The following is a 15,473-nucleotide window of genomic DNA, read 5'->3' as shown; positions in this document are numbered from 1 at the left end:
CAGTAAAATCGTGGCAATATCATGAGATCTCCTGGCTGGGCAGGATAGCCACGTTTAAAATGTCCCTCCTACCCAAAATGATGTATCTATTTAGGACTTTGCCTTTTAAGCTGCCCAAAAGCTACATGGATAAACTATGTGGTCTACTTACCTCCTATGTGTGGAAGGGTAAACCACCTAAACTTAACCATACTACCATGTCCCGTCCAAAAAAGACAGGGGGTCTTGCCTTACCGGATCTGGTAAAATACCAGGAAGCAGCCATCTTAGCTCAGCTCCGAGATTGGTCTCTTCCAGGTTCCCACAAACCCTGGGTTGACCTGGAGAGAGGCCTTAATCATGCATTCCCATTGGCTGATCTCCTTTGGATCCCCAAGTCCTGGAGACCCACTCAGGCCACCCTACCACGTTTTACGAGCGATGCTCTTATAATTTGGGACAAATTTCTAAAGGCATCTAATTCCGTCTCCCTTCCTACCTCTAATCTCTCTATCCTTGCTTTAGCTAAACTCATACCTAATTTAAATATATCCCTGTGGTGCTCAAGGGGCATTACTACTGTCAAAAAGCTTCACTCTGACACATCCCTATTATCTTTCTCTGATTTGAGGGAAAAATTCCAAATCCCTAATCAAGATTTCTATAAATATCTCCAAGTGAGCCATTGGTTACATGCAGTCTGCACACAAGACACCCCCTTACAACACCCTCCAGCCCTCTTGTTTTCCAGACTCTCAACTGGAACTAACAAAGCAGCTGTCTCCTTTTGGTACACTCACCTCAACATAAGGCAACAGGCGGTGAAAGCCCCCTCACAATTAGCCTGGGAGAGAGATCTTGGCCGGGAATTTGAACCGGATCAATGGAATAGAATTTATCAGACTGCCCATCGAATGCCGAGGTGTTTGAACCACACGGAGATGCTCTATAAGCTGCTCCACAGACTTTATATGACCCCTGATAGATTGCATAAAATGTGGCCAGCCCAGACTAGGGCCTGTTGGCGTGAATGTGGGGAAATAGGGGACATATTCCACGTCTTCTGGAGTTGTCCCGTGGCACGTGCTCTCTGGGCAGAGGTATATATCTTGGTAGCTAAGGTCACCCGAACTCTGTTCCCTAATACTCCAGAAGTAGCACTTCTACACTTTTTTCCTCCACAAGTTTTATTGGGGGATCGATATGTCATAGGCCACATTTTTATAGCTACCCGTGCAGTGATAGCCCAAGCATGGAAATCAACTACGTTACCCTTCATATCTAAAATAATCTCTAAGGTCCAGCTAAGCTGTGACATGGAAACCATGGGAATACCCTACACCTCTTCTGCCTCATCTCCCCACATCATATGGTTTGATTGGAACCGATTTGTCTCCAATACGTCAGTTTAATCAACCGCTTCGAGGCCCCCTCACAATATGTCACAGTAATATCTGGAAGTGGTTACCCAGGCTATATATTCAACAATTGGTAATTTATTACGATGTTGGGATTTGTACATTTTTTTTTTAATTTATTTTTCTTACGCTATTGACATGTATCGATTTGAACTATTCTTCCTCCTCGATACTCACTGTGCATCCCTGCTCATGGTTAATCAGTGCCTTAATTTATCTGCCCATCAGCATTTGTCTCTCCAGTAATCCTGTCAGTTCGTTCCTCTGGTGTATCTGCTTGGTATTGGACTATTCTTGTAATGCCTAAAAGACTGTGCAAATCAGCACCAGCATTGCCTCACTGTTGATATTGCTGGATTGCAACAAGACTGTTATATTCATTATATTACATTTATTCCTGCATTGCCTTTTGGCCAATTACTCTTCCCTGCATTATCTCAGATTCCGTGTTTTTCCTGTTTGCTCTTGATTACTGCAATATCCAGAGTGCTTATATTCGGACAACCATTATATGCCATGAACTGCAATCAACTCCATAGTTTTTAATATTGAATTTTGATAAAAATAAGCAAGTTTGGTTAAAATTTGCACTGTCTTTGTGCCATGAAGGATATGTGTTTATTAGCCTGGAAACACAAAATCATCTTCTCTGCTTATCCGCTCATGTATTTCATGCAACAGCCTGAAAGATTGTAGGTAAAGAGTTAAATTTTGTGTGAAGTGCAGCTGCCAATGTTTAATGCTGTATGCTTTTTCTTAAACCAACATGTGCTGCAGTTTGATAAATATGACCTAACAAAGAAGGTATATGTCTACTACAGATGTCAAGTAACTGTAATACAAGAGAGTAAAATAATAATGCACACTTACTGGTATTTGCTTCCTGGTGTTCTGGTGTTTCCCCTTGTAATTCAAGTAGCCTGAAAGAAAATATAAGAGTAGTGTTCTGTAAACTGTGTGATACCGTGCTCTCTGGCAGAACAGATCATGGATCAATTTTGTGGTAGAAAACCACAGACATTACTATATATAAAATGGTGGAGATTGCTGCTTCTATTCCTGGAAAGGTAGAAATCCTCTCTTTTCTTAAAGAGAACAACATTTCTTTAGAACTACTGTTTTACTTCAAAATAGAGCAGGTCTACACAGCAGTATATAATGTCTGTAACACAAACAGCTGTAGACTATAGTTTAGGTACTGCTCCTTGGTACTCACATGTGATTGTCCACCAACTGACAATTCTGATCTGTCTTCTCCACATTACCCTGCTCAGAGTACTGCTTGGTAGGCTGCATAAATATAAAAACATGATTAAAGTCTGGCAAATACACAAGCTAGAACATATCCCTACTATAATACATGATCGCACCAGACAGATTTCCAATACTTGGTCCACCTGGACCGATCACTATACAGCCAGCCCGACCTCCCACACGTAAGAAAAGTAAGTTGCTTAATCTTTAGCCCTAGCTTTTATGTCCACTGCTTCCACCCTGGTTCCTTTATTAACAATCTCCCCCCCCCTCAAAACCTTTCTTCCTAGCTTGGCTTCTCCTACAACCTTAGACACTTTTACGTTTTTACTGAGCTATGTGTATAATGATTCTGTCAGTGCATTACTTGTTCTCTATCGTGCCAGATGTTTTGATTGTTCAGTAGAGATTGTACTCTCTCACTCTCTACGTCTTTCTTCTGTATCCCTACTTCTATTATTGTTGTTCAAAGAAACTAAATCAAATATTTCTGTATTATCCATGTAAATATACATATTAGTAATGAAGTAGGAATGATGGCTGTCATAGTGTATGTCAGGCAGTGAATTTCCCCCAAAAATAGAAAACTCAAAAATCACATGATTATCTGTATATAGTGTCAAATACCATGAAAATATCAACCACATGTACAAAACACAGGCCTCTTGCATTTCGCCATTTGGTAAATTAATGAGAGATTCTAGATGTTATATGCTGCACATATTTGCAGTAATGACAGACATCAAGTACTACATAACTGCAGAATCTAGCACATTAATAAAAGGGAGGCTATTACTGTGATTGGTTGCAGAACACCAGAGGGAACTTAATCATCATCATCATCATTTCTAGCAGTTTAGCAATATATAGCAAGTCCATACAGACTAGTCTACCTTTTAGGTTGAGGTTCACATCCCTAAGAATAAAAAGTGCAAGTAAAGAAAAATAAACCTTTAGATAAGATGGTGTATATGGAAGCATCTCTTGAAATTCCGCCTGTATTTCAGACATTAGATGTGCTGTCTTCCTCCAAAAGTGCAGAAGTGTAGTCTGTTAGGAATACAAATCATGAGACACTGGCAGTCCACGAGACCACATAAACTATGGTGTACATCACAGTTTAGTCCCCGAGAACAATTACAGTTAGCCCCACAGGGCTGATTCTACCAGTTGGCAAGAAGGTAGAGTGAAAGGACTAATTTGTGTAATGGCAATATACATTGTGCATCAATTATAGACCACATGGGAAGCAATTGTGAGGTTTGAAAACAACTGAATGAACACACCCATAGTGGTCATCTTCCAAACGCATTTATTGACATAATGGTCCAATCAATTTTGATCAGACTATTGGGACCAGGCTTGTTGTGAAACTACATGCAATATTAGGCCAACTGCCCAATATATTTGAGATCAAGCCAAATCTTAGCTGGTCTTCTATATTTATAAATTATACAAATGCAATTCATAATAAACCTTGTATTTAATACTTAGGGGTAAATGTATCCTAGTGCGGGTTGTACAAGTCGCCGGAAATCAGCGAGATGACAGCTTAAATTTAAAGCGGCGCTGCCTTGTAAAGGGAAACAAGGCAGCGCCGCTTTAAATTTAAGCTGTCATCTCGCCGATTTCCGGGACTTGTACAACCCGCACTAGGATACATTTACCCCTTAGTGTTCTTTCTTTATCTCTCATTAGTATATCTATAATCCATTCATTTTATCTGCAGCTCATATCTGGATGGGATTCATTTTGCCTTTACATCTATTTTTGGAGCAATTTTCTTTCTATTCAAATGTGTTGAACTGAAGGCTTTAAATTGATTTAATTTTCACATATTATTATTACATCATAACTCAGTTTGTTTTGTTTGCACTGTATTAAATGAAACCCAATACAAATGAATATTAATAATCTTCATAAAAAGATGACCGATACTCATAGTAGCGCGAGCCCTATACCTGGTAGGAAGCTAGTGAATGTGATAGCAAGTTGCAGCGGCTGGCTCCAAGAAGGTCCACTTTCTGACACACATCCATCTTCGTTTTGTCAAAGTGGCTCTTGGTGTTTCTGACTTGAATCTGCACCTGGGGACATTGAAATGAACTTGTTGTCCGATCTTCTCAAGATGGATGCAGAGATATGTTATTCCAATATGAGCAAATTGTTGCTAAATAACCTATTTCAATTCCTGGAACTAAGAGAACTATGTAACTCTTGTGCAATTCATATTCTATTACATTCAAATGCTTGTGTCTTGTATTTCCTAGATGTCCTGGTGTTGTCTAGACTGCAAATTAAGGGGTCACCTACCACTTTCAGGTTAGCTAACAATCCTAATGGGTGTCACTGGCTAACCTAATTTTCAGCTTTAAGCAGTTAAAATTGATTGTGGTGGAACCAATTTTGGCTTATAAAATACTAACCTGGCCACCAACATCTCCATGTGTGCGGCAAGCGTAACAGAAATTTCTTCTCTATAGCCTGATATGCACAAAACAAATTCCCCCTTCCAAACACGTTTTCTGAAATGTTGTATAGATTCAAGTGGATGGGGCTGCTACAGGGCTTCACTACACATGCGCTGGCCCCCTGCACATACTGAGAAAATCATGAGAGCAGAGGTCCCGGGAGTGTGGAGAGCATCACCGGGCCCGCCACCAAATTTTGCTATGCTGGGTTCCACCCCTTGCAGGTTCTTCCAATTTCTTTAAATTGTTACATATAATGTATTTTTGTATTCTGAGTAGGTTTATCGTATAAAGATAACACCTACATTTTAGAACTGCAAAGACGGAACAACTCAACACAAAAATTAGAATTCAGTAATGGTTAAAGTTCCCTATAATAACATTAGTATAGCAGTTACCACAGTACTCCCAATCTGACAGGGTCCTCAAAGTCCTCTGCTCTACGCTACTATTGCTGGCCTGTTTCATGTGTCAGTGTGGTGTTCATGCCCCTCACTTGTGACCTTGCAGCACATATGACTGAGAAGTTCACAGAACAGGGGCACTTACAACACAGCTGAAATAGGAGAGCGGATGGAGTGCTGGAGAAGAGCAGTGCTGGACCATTGGAGACTTTGGAGACCTTGGTGGTATGAAGAGAGCAGCACATCCAAGATAAGTACAGCTCAGTGTTTTATCTCTAGGAACTTCGACCAGTACCAAATCTTAAGATGTGTGTGAAATTCTTCATAACACTTTCAATACGTTCCTTTATATTTGACTACTTTAGCACCAGAAGAACATTACAATAAAAGTATTATCTACAAGTACTTTTTAAGTCCTTTTACATAACATTCGTACACATAACTAGGGGTTATTGAATGTATGAAACATGTCTTTCTTGCATATGTGTAATCATATCGTCGCAGGAAATGACAAAGCTAGTTTATCATTTTTCAATGTGAGTATTTATAAACTGTCCTGGAGATGTTTTCGTTTCTGATGTGACAAGTGAGCTTTGCTGACCTTTCTGAACTTCTCCATTTGTTTGCAGGTGTCCGGGTCCAGCTCTTGGGATACATCTTTCATCCAAAGCAGGGCTCCTCTGTATTCAGTCCGTGCCTTCTCCATTTGGTTGATGGTCAGTAAAGTATCTGAGACTGCCCAACCGGTAAACGTGGCCACCTCTTGTTGAAGGCGTGACAGTGGAGCACACAGGGCTAACCTGGAAAGGCATTAAGGTAACACCGCAGCTACTGACATACATGTAATGGTCTTATATCATGTCATTTACACTGTTTAATATTAACAGTATTCCAAAAACACAAACAGGCCTTTACAAGCAGGCAAACGCCCTTCCTCCATAATAGGAATCTCATACCTCTGGCCAGCCGCAGAGCACAAAGCATTGCCAGTGGCTTTCATCATTTTCCCAGCTTGTGTGCTATTTTGCTGAGCATGTACCTTCAAGTGCAATCCAAAGTCATTTTCTTCCTGGGACAGCTCTAAAAATAAATCAATAAATAAAAAAAGATGATATCAACTAATAACCAAACATTGAAACAGCGGGAGTGACTGGTAACATCAATATTATACATAGAAGAAAATATGCAGAAAGAACATCTACTAAAGATTTGTACAGTTTATTTTCCTGATTTACAGGTTGAATTTGCAAAATATATTAACTTTAAAGTTAATATATTTATAATAAGTTTTTTTCCACAGGTGCACGAGAAACTCCATTGAAATGAATATGAAAAGCTCCAACTATGGAGTTTTCCATTACCAACCAAAGAGGCTATAGAATAATCTGACATTTAACAACCATCCTGAAATTGTCAGGTTTATTCTGAAATGATCACATCCATAGAGATTTAGAAGTCTTTAATTAAGTGGTTAATTAATTTAACACTGAATATGCTTAATATTGATGCTTTCTACCACTTCATTAATATAATGGCAGCTAGAATTTTCAGTATTCAGCATAATCATACAAATGGATTAACGAGTCAACTAAAGATGTCTGTAACTCTATTGATATGATAAAAAAAAAACAACAACACTTTTGGATGGTACTGGGAACATGGAAAAAAAAACACTATACATTATGTTGTCTCTTTATAGTTCCTCTGGCAACCGGAACTTTTTTAAATGTATCTTTGTTATAAGCTTCTGCTGACTTTTAATCTGGTATGCTTATTTCAATTGAGGTGGTAATTAGTGAATAAAAAGGTTTGATTGAACTAAGGAGCGTTGTATTTTCCCCTTTTCTCTATAGAATGTGTTAACCGATGGAAGAACGGGTGTTAAAGCGGAAGCTGCAGATTTCTAAGGGTCTTAGTGCATTTTGGAATACACTCCATTGTATTGTAACTTTGGTGCACATTGTATATTGTTCTTTGGAAGTTCTAGAATTTATATGAACTTTTAACAGGCTGAAAAATTGGGTAGCACGGTGGCTAAGTGGTTAGCACTTCTGCCTCACAGTACTGGGGTCATGAATTCAATTCCGGACCATGGCCATGGTTCTCCCCGTGTTTGCGTGGGTTTCCTTCAGGTATTCCGGTTTCCTCCCACACTCCAAAAAAAAACCCATACTAGTAGGTTAATTGGCTTCTATCCAATTGACCCTAGTCAATCTGTCTGCGCGTGAGTGTTAGAGAATTTAAACTGTACGCTCCAATGGGTCAGGGACGGATGTGAATGAGTTCAGCGCTGCGGAATTAGTGGCGCTATATAAATAAATAAATGATGATGATGATGAAGTGTAACTTGCTGAGGCCATGCCTTGCTTATAATACATACCATTGAGTGCTTGCTGGTATTTTTCAATAATTTTAAGCAACTCTGATCCTGTTGATTGAATACAATGAAATACCTGTAAAAATAAAGAGTTCATTATGCTCTTCAACTTGTGTCACATAATACAAATATTCAATAAATGTAGAGTAGAGCAATATACTTTGAGAGATCGTCAAGATGGCTTACACTTAGCAAACAGGATCCCAATATTGATGGAAATAGCTAAATATTACTGCTTCAGCGCTTTTTAAGATTAAAAAGTGCCTCAAATTTGATGTTTATACATAACTACAACTAACTATGTTAAGGAAATTGTAGCAACAGAGAGTTATGCCCTATAATTTTACATAAATATCAATACAGACTTGAAACGCTCTTTGAATATATTCACATCTTCTGCCATTTAATGAATGTCTGATGGCTGCACTTGAATTCCACCAAAAACTACTCCTGAGTCAACCAGGCCAAAAATGTGTCAGAAAAAGGCGAGGTTCATCTGACCAGATTGCTTGGGTTAGGTGAGGTCTACTTGCACTGTGGCTCTGCTCTCACCTTACCTAAACATTGCTACAATAATTGACCCCTACCTCGAGTTTAGAATCCAGCTCAGCATCTGATGCAACCACATGTTCATCTTCTTTTTTCCTTGTAACCTTGATTAAGACCTGTTTGGTTTTCCAAAATTTCTTTTGCATACGGCTGACCATGGATTGGTCGTCTCCCACCCATGGCTGCCCGCTGCTGTACATGGAGTAACTGCAAGTAATAAGGCAATGAATTATATTCCTTCCTGTTGTCACTCGCCCACAGAATAATGTATTCAGCACTGTCTATTTCATGTCACCAAGTAACCTTCATTAATAAATAACAACCTCATCAAGTAGCAGGATGTGGCCTGGATCAAATAAATAAAACATTTAAAAAGCTTCATGGTTGTAAACTGTGCCATTTAATCCTGAGCAGTGTAAGTCTAGTAACTTGGAAGACAGACACAAAAGATGACCCAGAGTTTTCTAAAGTTGTTCATATTTGTTTGAACCACTAATAAGATTTTAGATACTACATTAAATTTTAATGAAAAAAGTGTAAGTAAATATTTATAACAATGGGAAGCAGAACTTGAATGACATCTGCTTGATGCCATCATTCCAGTCTCTGAATCCAGCAGCAATTCGAAAAATAAATAGTAAAAGCCAGATGAGTTAAAAATATGGTGTTGAATATAATAAAAGATAATACAATACACTCAGCCTCGGACTGGCCTGCCGGCCAGCCGGGCTATACACCGGTAGGCCAGGGCGCGATTAAGCCCCGCCCCCTCCGCTGTTGGGGCGGAGCTTACCGGAGGTCAGCTATCATCGTGGGGGGCATAGGGGGCATGTGCTTTGGGCCCCCCTCTCTCCGAGGCTCCCCCCGCTGCCCGCATCAGATGATCTCCTCAGTAGTACAGCAGCTGCGGTGCTGCTGTACTACTGTCAAAAATGTCTGAATTGGAGCTTCTGCGCATGTGCAGCAGAAGCAGATTCAGGAAGCAACAACAAGTGAGCAGGTGAGTGTCAGTTTCACTGGACACATATTTATACAGTTAAAAACAAATCAATCACATATAAATAAATATCAAGAAGGCCCTTCACAGCATAGCATGTTTATTGCTTGATTAAATATGTTACCTATAGCAGTGAGAATATATATATTTTCTTGCTGCTATAGGTGGCTACATTTGACATATTTAATCAAGCAGTCAAGTAATAATCATGATATGAAGGGTCTTCTTAAATATGTATATACATGTTTATTTTTGTTATCAGCTATATCTCAATAAATATACACTGAACATTGATATTAATGTTTCATTAGTAAAGTAATGACATAAGCCAGCCACTTATATTAAAGCTTGAATGAGAATTTAGTGTATGTATATATATATATATATACATATATATATACACACATATATATATATATATATATATATATATATATATATATATATATATATATATATATATATATATATATATATATATATATATATATATATATATATATATATATATAAAGTGTGTGTGTAATCTAATTAAAAGATTTAATATAAGTGGCAGGCTTCAACAATTGCTTTACTATTGATTCATAAAATAGAGGATCCTCTAACATAGTCGCTGCATTATATAAGGGTATACAAACATAGCTACACACATACAGACATATATAGTCAAAATTGGTGTTATGTTATCAATGTTTATTTTTTTTATGTTAGTTTTAATGTGCGGTATCATTGCTAGTTTTAGTGTGCAGTATCATTGCTAGTTTTAGTGTGCGGTATCAGTTGTATTTTTAATGTGCGGTATCATTGCTGGTTTTAATGTGTGGTGTCAATGCCCATTTTAATGTGGGGTTTTGATGATTGTTTTAATGTAAAGTATTTTAGTTTGTGGAAGTAATGACTTTTCTTGTGCAGACAAGCTAGGTGAGCCCTCTGGGAGAGCTGTAAATGTCGTACTAGCGGGCTACAGGTGTCGTAATGCAGGATGTGTCAATGTTTACAGCATTATACCCAATGAAGACGCTCTTAATTTTAGATTATCAGGGGCCCCCTCCCAAAGCCTTAATCCAGCTCTGGGCGGCGGGGCCATTTCCGTCACAAACTCACTACCGCGCAGGTGTAGAGAGCCATGTCTGAGCTCTCTGCATCTGTGCAGTAGTGTGTTTTTCACTTCAGCAGGGGAGGAGTGTGCCATCTTCCTGGTATCACGGCCGCCCAGAGGAGCAGGATGCTGGAGTTTTCCACACAGGTAGGTGAGTGCCATCCCAAGCCAGCCAGCCTGTCATTTTTTTTTTCACCAGAAAGGAGCAGAGAAGCCCTGAGGGAAATGGGGGAATGGAATCAATACACATACTGCAGACCCCATCTAAATGGCACCTTATTATGAATATATATATATATTTACCAGGTGTCCTTGTTCTTTACGTTGTGAGTTGCCCTCCATGGGCTGACCACACCCCCTTGACTGGCCACACCCACTCTTACAGTTGACCACACCCCAATGTAGTGGGCCCCTATCACTACATTCCCCGGTGGGCCCTTCATGCCCCAGTCCGACACTGAATACACTAACTGGATCAAGTTACTAAAGTCAGACCATATTTCAACAAAGTCATATAGAATGCAGGATCCAAGCAAAAGGGATACATACAGGACTAATTTTAAGAATACAGACTTCTTAGCTTCCTATAGGAAAGGGAGAGGAGGTGCCCAGCTACGTTGGGTATTATAAAGGTATGTACGGAAAGTTAAGGAACAATATTCTTAGTACAAAGGAAATTCCTGTGAGGAGTAGGACTTCCAATTACTCATGGTCCAGAGTGATCTATCAAGTTTTAGAGGAGGTGGTCTGAGATCTGCTCTCTACAAATAGCCAAGGGGTTACATGCCCCATGTCATGGAGGTGGTAGGTGATATTCTCCATTGCTGCTATCCGCCATATATCGTATGTATGTATGTATGTATGTATGTATGTATGTATGTATGTATGTAGTGAGCAGGAAGTGGATTTTTTTTAAGTTTTTAACCAATAGACATTTTGTTGCCACTAAAAATAGGTGAGGCCAGTTTCCTAGGATATTTGTTCATGTTTAGGGACAAATAGCATAAAGAGAAATATACAAGGGATCCTTGTTACAAAAGCAGCAAATTAGCTAAACAATAGTCTGTGACTTTTGTCCCAGTAGAGGGCTATCACAGGGCATGACTACCAGACACTTGGATTTGTAAAGCCATCAAACATTTGCAGTCTGCAGAAAGGTTGGTACCCTCCACCAATCAGAGTACCACTAGTTATGACAGCTTTCCTGGGGATCTAGGGTATGCATTTTAAAGCTAAGCTTAAGCTCTGGGGTCTCTAAAATGCAGAGCCTAGATATCTGGTAGCTTTAAATTAGTTAGTAGATGTTTGGAATGTCTGCACTGTAACATTCATTTGTAAGTAACTGCTCTGTTCTAGGGATGAACAATTCCATGGTTAAAAGACACTATTGTATACATACAAATAAACAGACATATTTAAACACACTAAATTACATACCTGAAATGTCTCTATATTAAAAGTCAGAGCCAAGTATTGTTCCAACTACAGTCACACAGTTATATTTATCTTGACATCTTCAGTATTTAATATTTTATATAAATTTCCTTCCATCTTGGACCAAAGAGTTGTATGCAGTAAAACTCGCAATTTTAAACACACACTTTTAGAAACAGTAGAAAACGCAGTTGAACACATACACACAGTATGGGACACATTGATTCAAATCACATTTCATTAAAGCGGTTTTCCACTTTAATATCGAATTTAACCAATCCCCTTCCCATATTTATAAGAACACTTTGGTAGGGTCACTCCTCTGGCACTTCCACACTCTGCCGATTATATTCAGCAGTGCTAAGGTCTCTCCGGAACACACAGTGCTGTTCATGAAAGTCGGCTGATGATTTTAGGACTGAATGTTCCTCCAATCAGTAACGACTTTTTCATTAACAGTACTGCAACAGATTTTGTCTGTCCACAGAGACCCATACAGTACAAAAGTTTAAGAGTGGAGTCTCAGGTATATGTGAGTTCTGTGAGCCTGCACTAACCTGTACAGCAAATTATGTGGATTCCAGGGGAAGGAACCTCATTAAAGTAAGTTATGGCAGGGAGGTTAGAAAACCCCTTACATAATATCAAATCAGTTATTTAGCTGTTTACTAAAATGTGCTATGAGTAGGTAGAGCAGGAAAAGAGTGGAGGTTGTATTGTTATGCATGCTAATTCACCACATAAGAGGAGACTCTGTGGGCATACATAATTACACATCATTTATGCAAAACCACTAGATATAATGGTAACATCCATCAAGATCATGGGGTGGGGGAGCCGGGGATTGCAGTTACAGGTGATTTTTTAGTTATGTATTTTAGGTGATGTGATAATAACCTGCATTTGATTCATTCATACAGAAAAGCATTAGTATTCTGTTACTGTTAGTTGCATTCTGAAGAATATTAAATACAAATAAACAGACATACTTGATATATTGAAGATTTTATAAATTACATACCTGAAATGTCTCTATATTAAAAGTCAAACAGAGCCAAGTAATGTTCCAACTGCAGTCAGACAGTTATATTTGTCTTGACATCTTCAATAGAGATTAATGTTTTTCCTTGTATTAATAAACTATTGCAGACATGAGAGTTTAAAACAAAAATGAATTCTATGCTTAGAAACAAATTAGACTTCCACCCTACAAACCAACTGTGAATATGCAAGAAAGTTTTCTGATTAGATAAAAGCAAATACCAAATATGACAATATATAAATAAATATATGTGAAGTTCTTGTACATTCTTTCAATATACTAGCAAATTGCTTGTTTAAGAAACAGGAGTATAGCTTCAGAAATTTGTGAATGACAGACATGTTTATCAAAAATTCACAGCTGTCACCATGTTATTGTTTCATAAATATTTTACAATTTTATTGAAAATGTACTGACCTGCACTTTTACATTAAATATTGAAGCAAATGGTGACCTAAAATAAGGGTTATAGCATAACTTAGGTCAGAGATTTGTAACCAAAACCACTGTATTGTAGTATTTTAATGCATAATAAAATATAGTTAGGTGATGTAGATTTTATTGGCTTGATTTTCTTTTTGCATGTTAAAATTTTACAGTTAGCAAATTTAATGGCAGTTGATGGAGTTTATATAGTTCACTAAAGTCTTAGGAGTATATGTATTAAACAGCGCTTTTTGCAACTCAACGATATTCGGCGAGTTTGACAGCTAATTTTAAAACAGCAATGTGTTTAAAAGCAAGATTTGCCAACACCACACACCTGTGTACAAACTTTAAAGACATTGGTGGAAAAACCTGCTTGTGTGGGGACCCTCTGGTCACTTATACCCACACTCAAGAGCTAGCGAGGGCAGAGGAATATACCACAGATAATAAAGTAACAGGGGGTTACATATACAATTAAATCATATAAGGATATACTGTTTGTTGATATTGCAAAGTATGGTCACATCATTAGACTTTAATAAAGTTCACAAAAAAAATAACCAGTTTATACTACAGAAGGGCATGGCAGCCAGCTCACCATTGGTTACGAATACCACCACATTTCTCACTATAACTTACTATTACCACCACATTCCACACCACCATTTACTACTACCAGATTAATTTGATTTGTATCATGTGGTAGTGCTGCTGTAACATGGGCCACTTAATTGTGCTTTTCTTACTACAAGTCAAAACATGGCAACTTCTGTGCTTACAATCTACATTACTTTTATTTTTTGTTTAAAAATGTCAGACTGTATTGTGCATAACTATACATCAGTAAACCCCACAGCTGTGATAAAATACAATTGCTAGCATAAATGTACTAACTGTTGAGACCTCTAACTCCCAATCCTTAGGTGTGATTTTAATGGTGGACATTTAAGAAAAGCTATTGTAACCCATTACAACAGATCAGAAATCTGTTTGTGTTAGGACCAGCTCATATGAATAACTCATTCAAATCATACTGTACTGTGATTTAAGACGGGATTTGCTATTACTTGGAGATCATCATTGTTTATAATTAAAGATATAGTGGCATCATGGGTAAAAACAAAAACAGAAACTTGAACATTTGGTTTAAACACCATACGCCCTTGTATTGAGGTGACCGTTGTTGGGGGATGGGAGACCATCCTACATCACGACCCTGCATCTCCCATCAGTTGCCATGACAACGGCTCCCGGGTATCAGCCTTTAAGAACGATAGGAGAAAATGACCGGGGATAAAATGGGGATAGTAAAGCCGAATCTTACCAGAGAAAAACAGCGTAGGAGGTCCAAGGACCTGCAGCTGGACACACAGCTGTCACAGCGTAGGCAAATAGGGGCTGGACTAGAGGACGGGAGTGCCCAGCGCGCATGCGTCAAGGTACCCACTCGGCCACCGTTCTATAACAGAAAGCGTCTTCGTGGTCGCCCGTAACAACAAGAATGTTAGGACTGTACCATAAATCCGCATTCCTGGGGGAAAGCGAAGAACCGATTATGCAAAAAATAATGTTCATGTGAATGTTTGGAAGCATCTGTGTTTAATAGGACGATGTTATCTAGTACTGAGAAAATAATAATTTTTCGTATATTACTTACTATTGACATTTGTATCTATGTAATAGTTTATCCACATTATAATATTCAGGGTTGCTTTTAAACCATGTGTATTAAAAGATAATTAACATAAAAGGGAATGTTTACAGCAACTAGATATCAATATTCTGATTTTGTGTGGAAGATAGTGACAGTCACTTGTGCATATACCTCCCAACAGTTCACTCCCCGGCATTGGGGGTCATGGTCACGTAGTGATGGGAGCGTGGCCACTACCCAAAGGGCTGCCTGGTGCTGTAAAGCACTAGGCTGTCCATTAGAAACCACCCTTCCCCTCCAAACACTGCAGCTCCTGGTGCGCTGCACCCATTTATGGCTGCTCTGAACGGAAGACACCTCTCAATG

The 15,473-nt window shown here is 38.6% G+C and overlaps 1 protein-coding gene across 3 annotated transcripts in view; it reads right to left on the bottom strand.

Moving 5' to 3' along the window:
* Window positions 1-14,870, bottom strand: part of ICA1L (islet cell autoantigen 1 like) — a 59,622-nt gene extending 44,752 nt beyond the window's left edge. Inside the window, exons 1-9 of one of the 3 annotated variants that reach the window (XM_075180131.1) lie at window positions 14,778-14,870; window positions 8,491-8,659; window positions 7,907-7,979; window positions 6,483-6,606; window positions 6,128-6,326; window positions 4,613-4,738; window positions 3,603-3,701; window positions 2,614-2,687; window positions 2,268-2,317 (exon numbers count right to left, since the gene is read on the bottom strand). In XM_075180131.1, the coding sequence (XP_075036232.1) occupies window positions 2,268-2,317; window positions 2,614-2,687; window positions 3,603-3,701; window positions 4,613-4,738; window positions 6,128-6,326; window positions 6,483-6,606; window positions 7,907-7,979; window positions 8,491-8,652 (907 nt within the window). In that variant the 5' untranslated portion in view covers window positions 8,653-8,659; window positions 14,778-14,870. Of the gene's footprint in view, window positions 1-2,267; window positions 2,318-2,613; window positions 2,688-3,602; window positions 3,702-4,612; window positions 4,739-6,127; window positions 6,327-6,482; window positions 6,607-7,906; window positions 7,980-8,490; window positions 8,660-11,985; window positions 12,012-13,003; window positions 13,114-14,777 lie in introns of those variants that run through there. The other 2 variants (XM_075180132.1, XM_075180133.1) reach the window with 2 other exon arrangements.
* Window positions 14,871-15,473: the final 603 nt, after the last annotated feature.

This window comes from Mixophyes fleayi, chromosome 7 (assembly GCF_038048845.1).
Source record: "Mixophyes fleayi isolate aMixFle1 chromosome 7, aMixFle1.hap1, whole genome shotgun sequence".
In the NCBI taxonomy this organism is placed as follows: Eukaryota; Metazoa; Chordata; class Amphibia; order Anura; family Limnodynastidae; genus Mixophyes; species Mixophyes fleayi.
This window is presented reverse-complemented; position numbering and strand designations above follow the sequence as displayed.